We start from the raw sequence: 8,412 nt of genomic DNA, 5'->3' as shown, positions 1-8,412 counted from the left end.
TGGAGGAATCCCTCACTGCCGGGCCTGGTGAGGGATTGTTGTTTCAACACATGCTTGTGATCAATTATGGTGGCAAGAAGAAATGTCTGGAGAGGAATGTCCTGGGTGGTTCCAATCCTATCCATCACTAGATTGACACCCATGACAGGATCTTTGCATCCACAAAATTTGGCACAATGACGTGAAAGTAACCTTAGACAAAAAGTTGAGATGGCCGAGTTGGTCTAAGGCGCCAGATTAAGGTTCTGGTCCGCAAGGGCGTGGGTTCGAATCCCACTCTCAACACTGCTCAAAGATCTAACTCTTCCGTTTAATGCGGTTTAAATCTCTTGCCCATGTTTCTGTTAAAAAACTTTCATGAAAAAACTCAATGAGATCATGACCCCAAGCTGCGATTCCTGCAAGGTTCTTCGTAGTAAACTCCCACCGCATCCAAATACTTCCCAGCTCTCCCGAAAAACCCCACAATCCTACCCGCCCCGCTCCGGAAAAAATTGCCGTGCATTTTCCCAAACGGGCCGTACTGCTTCCTCTCGTCGTTGCTTTTCCTGCGAGTGAAGAAGATGAGCGAATTGATCGTCTGGTCAAACGTCCCCGACACCTGAAAGAGATACTCGTCGGGAAAATCCAGAGCCACCTACATGACATGTACGAATTAGACAATATTGTGTACGGAATTAGACAATGTGAGTGCTCTTTCTTCTTTTTTGTTCTACCTGGACTTTGCCTCCTCCGTTGCCTCCGTGCTGGCCGCCAGTTATTCGAGAGCCGTCTTGATCGTAGCCGACTTTGATCATGTCGATCCGGTTGCCGTGCCTCAATTGGATCAGTCTGATCCCTCTCGACATTCCATCGCTGAATTCGTCGCCCGCTGCTCCACCCCACATAAAAGACTGGCTCCCATCTACTGTTGCCGGAACCTGCAACTGCATTGCCAGATTCTTCAAAATCCCACAAAACCTTCAAAGTTTTGAGAGTTGCCCACCAGAATCAAGGCCAGGACCAATGCCGTCGTGATCCATGCCATCGTTTTTCCTCTTCGAACAAACAAAAGCTCGAGCCACAAGAGTCGTTTAAGTAGCTGGCGCATGTCTCTTTACCTCCTCGATCACAAAGCGTCGCTATAATCACAGCTTAAGTTAACTATGATACTAGTATCTTTTGCCGTTGGCGGGAATATGCCATGTTTCGATAAACTTGCAGGAGAATATCCTACAGACTCGAAAACTGGTACGAGAATATTCTATGTTTCGAAAGTAAAGGATAGCGATACGCTTGTCAAAGAAAGAAGGGTGGCCGCGACCGTCAGCCGCCATTTCACAAGCCGCCAGCACACGCGCACTGGGCCCGTCGAGCCCGTCATCGCTTGACACCCGGAAGGGCCGATCTTATCCACAAAGCCAAATTTTATTAAGCCATGGCTTTCCCGCAATAGGTCGTCGAACCCTCGATCGCCACTCCGGGACCGAAGAAGAGGAGCGCCAAGAGGGAGTGCTCGGCTATGGCGCGATCCGGTGTTCTTCGGCGCTGCGCATCCGGCGTCGCGAATTGGAGGCGCCAGAGCATCGTCGCAGGTGCTAGTCTTAATCTCCCCTCTTTCTCCACGGCGGAGCAGGGATCTCCTCCTCTCGCACCCCGCCATGGCGCGGTGGCAAGATTTCTAGGTTTTCAACCCGGCGGCATTGCGCTGCGGAGGAATCTCTGCACGGGCACGACTCTTGGATCGGCCGCGGCGGAGGAATGCATCAATGCGGCGCCGGCGCCAGCGCCATACAGCCCCGCCACTGGCACGTATTCCAGCGCCCGCCCGCCGCTCAAGATGCCCGAGGATCCGTGCATGGACGTCACCACATTCGTGATGAGCGGCAAGGACAATCTCGCGGACAAGCCGGCGCTGATCGATGCGAAGACCGGCCACACCATAACTTACTCGCAGCTCCAGCACGCGATCTGCTCGGTGGAGCTGGGGCTGGTCAGTATCGGTGTCCGTCAGGGAGATGTGGTGATGCTCGTGTCCCGGAACTCCGTCCACTATCCAGTGGCATTCCTGGCGACCACATCGGTGGGAGGAGTTCTCGCGACGCTCAATCCACTGACGTCGGCCGCGGAGGCGAAGAAACAGGCCGAGGCAGCGGGAGCTCGGTTCGTCATCGTGGAGGAGGAGTTCGTGGACAAGGTGGCGGAGCTCGGGGTGCCACTGGTGATCATCGAGAAGGGCGACAAGATCAAAGTTGGCTCCACGGAGGTTGCCTTTTCGGATCTCCTGGCGTCGGATCCTTCGTGCAGCAGCGCTCCAGAGACGAAGATCAGCCAGGACGATCCGGCTCTCGTGCTCTACTCTGCCGGAACTACAGGGCCGAGCAAAGGGGTGGTGCTAAGCCACAAGAACATCATCGCCCAGTTACTCCAGCTCTCGGTGCTCGGAGAGACGGACGCAGGGACGCATCTGTGCTGTCTGCCGATGTCTCATGTGTTTGGCTTGGTGGTGATCACGCTCCAGCAGTTGTACAGAGGAGCTACGGTGGTGGTGATGCCCAAGCTCGACATGAACGACGCTCCAAACTTGATCTCGGCTCACAAAGTCACTCACCTCTACGCGCTTCCTAACACCATCGCGGGCCTTCTCAAGATAATGACGACAAGTACTTCCCCAGGTAGTTTTAGTTCTCTTCAACGTGTTCTGTGCGGTGGAGCTCCCCTGCGCAAGGAAGTGATCGAGGAGTTCTGCAAGCAAGTTCCCGATGCTTCCTTTGTTCAGGTAAGAGCTCGATCATTGTTTCTCACTCTTTCCTTCTTCTTTGTTTGCTGATTTTTCGTTTCAGGTTTATGGATTGACAGAGGCCACCGGAGCAGTGGCACTGAATAATCTGAAAGAAGATCAATTCCCAGACTCTGTCGGTACTCTTCTCTCTGGAATCGAGGCCAAGATCCTGAATGGCGATAAAGAGCCTTTGGGTCCAAATAACCAAGGAGAGCTTCATGTCCGTGGACCAAACGTCATGAAAGGTTCGTGGTGTTCTTCCTGTAACCACATCACTTGACTTTTCTCTCATCTCTCATCTCATCTTTTCCTTTCGATGCAGGCTACTTCAAAGGTGTTGACGAGACTTTGGATCGAGATGGTTGGCTGAGCACTGGCGACCTCGTGAGTTTCGACGAAGAAGGTAGAATGTTCGTCATTGATCGGATCAAGGACAAGTCTCACCAGGTATGTGTCTCCTTCTTTTTGAGTTTAGAGAGCAGTAAGTCACGAGAGAGAATTCCCCGTTTCCTCAGGTTGCTCCAGTCGAGCTAGAAGCGATTTTGCTTTCCCACCCTTGCATAGTAGATGCTGCAGTTGTCCCGTAAGATTTCGAAATCTCCTCTTCCTCCCCGCGAGGCTCCCATGCATTGTCATTTCTCCAAGTTCTTGCTTCTGATGGTGATCTCTTTTTCTCGTTTCTCTTGGCAGAGCTCCGGGTGAGAAGGCGGGGCAAGTTCCAGTAGCATTTGTTGTACAATCTCCGGATGGTAATCTCACCGAGAACCGAGTGAAGGAGTTCCTAGCTGAGAGAGTAAGTTCATGCTAATTCTTCTATCAGATTCTTCTTTGAGGATTCTAAGAGCTCTCTCTCTGTCTCGATTTTCTTCCAGGTTACTCCATACAAGAAGGTACAACAAGTGTTATTCGTAGACGAGATTCCAAAGACAGGCTCGGGAAAAATTCTACGTGGCGATTTGCTCCAGAGACATTTGTGATAGAAATAAGAAAAGCTCCATATGTTTTTTTTGGTTATGAGCTTGAGCGTGGAAGAAAAACCCTAAGCTGGGTGCTACGCTGTTGTGGCGATGGCGGGAGGAGGAGGATTGCGCTATGCCGACGGCGTCTACAGCAGCTCGCGCCCTCAAGTGGATCTCTCGCAAATTCGCAGCTCCAGCATCGCGCACTTTCTCTTCTCTTCCAAATCCCACGGTCAGCGCCCGGCGCTCATCGATTCTCCTTCCGGAGCCGCAATGTCGGCCAGGGAGCTCGAGCATCGCGCAATATCGCTCGCCGCGGGGCTCCGGGGATTCGGCGTGCGCCAGGGCGATGTCGTGATGCTGCTCTCCCCGAATTCTCTCGAGTATCCAGTCGTTGTCCTGGGCGTGGCGATCCTCGGCGCCGTGGTCACGACCGTGAATCCGGTAAATACTTCCCGCGAGGTCGCCAAGCAAGCGGTGGATTCAGATTCCAAGTTTGTCGTGACTGTTCTAGCGCTGGCGGAAAAGGTGACGGGATTGGGACTGCCCACTGTGCTCATGGATGGCGCCCCCGGCCTCCAGAGGAGCAACAATTCGCAAGCTTCTCTCAGGGATTTGCTCGTGGACGAGGTGGATGGCTTCGCGTTTCCAGAGATTTCTGTCGGGGACCCGGCCGCGCTCTTGTATTCGTCCGGGACCACGGGGACGAGCAAAGGGGTGGTGCTCACGCACAGGAATCTCATCGCTGCCGCGGCGCTCCACGCAGCGTCGGGGCCAGATGTCGAGCCGGGCGAGGTCTATCTCTGCGTCATTCCGATGTTTCACGTGTTTGGGCTCGTGATCGTCACGTATACGCAGCTCAGCCGGGGTGTTCCCATCGTCGTCATGCCGTCGTTCGACTTTGAGGCCATGCTTGGAGCGATCCAGAGGTTTAAGATCACCCACGTACCGCTGGTGCCTCCGATTGTCATCGCGCTCGGCAAGTCCCCGGCCGTGAAAGCGTTTGATCTGTCGTCGCTGAGGGAGATTGGATCCGGGGCTGCTCCACTTGGGAGAGAAGTGATCAACGCGTGCCTCGAGAGATTTCCAGATGTCAAAGTCCGGCAGGTAAGCACACGCGCTTTTCTACGTTTTGGTCTGTTTGTTCAAATGGTTCTTTTTTTGCTTTGGTTCTTTTGTGTCAGGGGTATGGTTTGACGGAATCCACTGCTATTGCTTCTGTGGCAGACCCGGATGATCTAGAACACTATGGCTCCGCGGGACTTCTCTCATCAAACACGCTCGCGAAAGTGATTGACGTTGGAAGTGGACGTCCATTACCTCCAAATCAACAGGGAGAGATTTGGATTCATGGTCCGACGATCATGGATGGTAAACATCTTTGGTCTGTGTTTTATTCGCTTGTCTCTAGCTGTTGACCTGTGCAGGGTATTTAAACAATCCCAAGGCCACGGCAGAGACCGTGGATGCCGAAGGCTGGCTGCACACTGGGGACCTGGGATACTTTGATGACAGTGGAAATCTCTACGTTGTGGATCGCATCAAAGAACTTATCAAGTACAAAGGCTTCCAGGTAAAGCACAGAGAAGGCGATTGATTATTTTATACATGTTTGGTGTTCTTGGCAGGTTGCGCCAGCAGAATTGGAAGCTTTGCTGTTGTCACACTCACAAGTTGTAGACGCCGCTGTTATACCGTAAGCAGGCAAAAGTTTTCTATAGTTTGATTGTTTATGGCTTTACCAGGTTTCCTGATGAAGAGGCGGGTCAAGTACCACTGGCTGTTATTGTTCGTAAGCAAGGATGCAGCCTGGACGGGCAGGGTGTCATGAAGTTTGTCTCCGACCAAGTATTGTGTCCAAATCCTTGTCTGCGATTCGTTTACACTTGTTTCTCTTGTTCTGTCAGGTGGCTCCCTACAAAAAAGTTCGCAAAGTGATGTTTATTGATGCGATTCCAAAGTCTGCATCCGGGAAAATCTTGAGGAGAGAGCTCGTCCAAATGACAATGCCCGTCTCAAAGCTGTGACTGCATTTTCTCTTCTGAACAAAAACGGGTATGAGGTGAGGATTTTTTGTCATTAACTGTATCTTTGTTTTGTCATAGGCTTCCAAGCTCTACATGCTTCTTCCAGCCCAGCGGCATCCTAAAATTCTGGCTGTCTTTGTTTTTAAGTTGCTAGCAACGCGTCGAGCTTGCTGGAGAGAACTAATGTGGCGTTGCTTTCACTTGTTTTTGTCAGGCCTTCGTGACTTTTGGTGTTCTCCATGGCACAAACCAGCTTTCGTATGGAATGGCTGCCCCTGGCCCCTGAGCGAGGAGGAGAATTCGCGCTGCTATCAACTGGTTAAGGCGATACCCAGTTTACTCGCTAGATTTCGGGCTTGGTAACGGTGGCATCCATGAGCATGCTCGCCGTCAAGCAGCCCCGGGGCTTGCAGCGAAATCCCTCAGCAAATGTGCTTGCAAGCTCCTGCATGCTAGCGTTTTTTTTTTTTTTGTTTTTTTTTTGACATACTTGAGCTGGCTTGACTAACAACTAAGTGGAAACAAAAGTTGTCATTAATGTGGCAAGCTTAAACATTACAAGACTAATTGTCCACAGCTAAAGAATAAACAATAAAGCAAGAAAAATATTTAGTTTTTTAATGATGGTAAATTAAATATTAAGAAGTTGCAAAATTTACAACATGAGGATTGATGAGGAAGATTCTTTTGGTCCAAGGAACAAACTCTCAATCGTTATGTATAAAATAAAACAAAGGTTAAGGACATTCGTGTATTAGTTTTAATGTTGGAAGGCGTATTATATAGTGGTCCAATATAAATTTTACTAGACAATAGGAGGAATAACAATTTTATTTTAGCAAAGTTTTAAGAAGCATGACTTCGTAGCCCTTTTGAAGGCATATAACTCTTTATAAATCTATGGAATTTTATCCACTTGAACAATAGAAATAAATTTTAATCATTCAGTAAATGATAATGGTGTGTCAGAGATTCTTTGCCCCATGACATGAGGACATAGTAAAAGCTGCAACAACCCTTATACAACATTTCAATATTGGCAAAACCACACTTGCAGAGATTTTATACCTCATGAAAATCTATTATATATATCTTTTCTTGGAAGGCAATTATAAATCTAATGATAAAGTGGAGCATTAAGCACATTTCATTAAAGTATAATGGCATCAAGGATATGTGGTTTGGAAAAAGAATTTACTCTTTACCCTTGATTACATCTTTAAAGTGAGTTTGTCATGATAAAAAAGCCACTTTCAAATTACTTACTATTTGTTCATAATTTAAGGGACTAAGCCACATGTGGGGGAGAACAATCTAGGATGTACTTAAGGAGTTTGTTAATGTCTTTCCATTTAAATTTTCACATGGATTGCCTCTATTATGGTTCTATTAGGTTGGATGGGCTAGGGGTGGCTTATATTTCTATGTAATTGTTCATAGACTAAAAAAAACAATTTGAGAAATGGTCCATAAGAGTTTTAATATAAAGGGAAATGACTCATAAATAAAAGTGCACCCTTTTTTCCAATTAGTTAAAGATTTTGGGATTTTTGGGGTTAAGTGTCCTTGGGTTTAAATAATATTAACTTCTTGGAAAGTCCAAATTTATGGGATTATATTTAGAATTAAAAAGGTCTTAAGTTCAACTTTATTAGTTGGCTAGTGAAATCACACCACATGTTTAAATTAACATCTCTAGTTGGGCTCAATCTGAGGGGTAGGGTGTCAAGAGAGCAGGGCTCTCGAGAGAGTTATGGCTTTTAGCTTTCATTCATGAGGGTGTGAACTTGTAAGGAAGTATAATATATTATAAACAACTAAAGAGAGAGCAAGACTTTCGAGAGAGTTTGTAGCGCATATGATCATGGAATGAGATTTGGATGTATTATCACTGTGGATCCTTGGAATCTTGGCGGATAAATGGGGATAAAATAGTCACTAAGAGCTCTCTCATAAAGTAATTACCCCTTTTCCAGTTGACTTAAGGGGAGAAAGATAGAGTGTGCTACATATGGTATCAGAGCAAATAGCACAGGTTTGATTCCTATTGATTAGTGGCTACTTAAAAATATAATATACCCTTGAGCAAGGTATATTTCTACCCCTAAATTTAAAATCATACATATTAGGGATCCATGCGTATGTCCTTCCTTTTGGTGGAATATCCACAGATGAAGGTATCCACTATAGGACTACAGTACAAGTGGATGATTAGTTGCCTCACATGGAATAGCTAGTCTACACAATTGAAGGATTGATAAATTCAGTGTGGTATAGGTGAATGACTAGTTGCTTCACATGGAATAACTAGTCTACACAATGGAAGGATTGATAAATTCAGTGTGAAAATGGAAGTGCTAGTTCCCTTTGGCTCAATAAAGGTTGTTAGTCAATAGTCAATAGTCATATGCTGGTGAAGAGGGTGTCTTCTTATCTCCGCTTGTTGTAAATATGAAGCAGCGTGTATAGAGAGGACAACATTTGGTTGTCACTTCCATACCGAGAGCCACCTCAAGGCTGGAACTTGGAAGTTTTGGTTCCTTTCGGTTCCTCCTCTTCCGTGCATTCGCGAAACTTGCAAGCTCTGCGGCGCTTGACGCTCCCCAGATTGAAAGCTCGCTTCTCCGATCCAGCAAAAGCCAGCAAAAGTCTCTACCAGTTGGCT

At 47.7% G+C, this 8,412-nt stretch overlaps 2 protein-coding genes and 1 non-coding gene across 4 annotated transcripts; all 3 read left to right on the top strand.

The window, feature by feature from the left end:
• Positions 1 to 204: 204 nt before the first annotated feature.
• TRNAL-AAG lies at positions 205 to 285 on the top strand. Its single transcript has one exon. It is a non-coding gene; the product is annotated as a tRNA-Leu (tRNA).
• A 1,125-nt stretch (positions 286 to 1,410) lies between these two features.
• LOC112340499 (4-coumarate--CoA ligase-like 7) lies at positions 1,411 to 3,775 on the top strand. The gene is made up of 5 exons (XM_024658973.1): positions 1,411 to 2,758; positions 2,823 to 3,006; positions 3,084 to 3,208; positions 3,452 to 3,554; positions 3,634 to 3,775. Exons 1-4 carry the CDS (start codon positions 1,502 to 1,504, stop codon positions 3,461 to 3,463), a joined length of 1,578 nt encoding a protein of 525 aa, XP_024514741.1. The 5' UTR covers positions 1,411 to 1,501; the 3' UTR covers positions 3,464 to 3,554; positions 3,634 to 3,775.
• Positions 3,776 to 3,800: 25 nt separating this feature from the next.
• Positions 3,801 to 6,229, top strand: LOC9649110 (4-coumarate--CoA ligase-like 7). 2 transcript variants are annotated; one of them, XM_024658972.1, is made up of 7 exons: positions 3,801 to 4,827; positions 4,905 to 5,091; positions 5,148 to 5,293; positions 5,349 to 5,416; positions 5,466 to 5,568; positions 5,628 to 5,782; positions 5,962 to 6,229. In XM_024658972.1, the coding sequence occupies exons 1-6, from the start codon at positions 3,829 to 3,831 to the stop codon at positions 5,745 to 5,747; spliced, it is 1,623 nt and encodes a 540-aa protein (XP_024514740.1). In that variant the 5' UTR covers positions 3,801 to 3,828; the 3' UTR covers positions 5,748 to 5,782; positions 5,962 to 6,229. The 2 variants fall into 2 exon arrangements, with proteins under 2 accessions (XP_024514740.1, XP_024514739.1); XM_024658971.1 differs by lacking the exon at positions 5,962 to 6,229 and adding an exon at positions 5,826 to 5,955 and having other exon boundaries at positions 5,628 to 5,775.
• The last annotated feature ends 2,183 nt before the right edge of the window (positions 6,230 to 8,412 follow it).

The sequence above is a fragment of the Selaginella moellendorffii genome, unplaced genomic scaffold, assembly GCF_000143415.4.
Source record: "Selaginella moellendorffii unplaced genomic scaffold, v1.0 SELMOscaffold_65, whole genome shotgun sequence".
Lineage (NCBI taxonomy): Eukaryota > Viridiplantae > Streptophyta > Lycopodiopsida > Selaginellales > Selaginellaceae > Selaginella > Selaginella moellendorffii.
The sequence above is the reverse complement of the archived record's forward strand: the minus strand, read 5'-3'. Positions and strand labels throughout refer to the sequence as shown.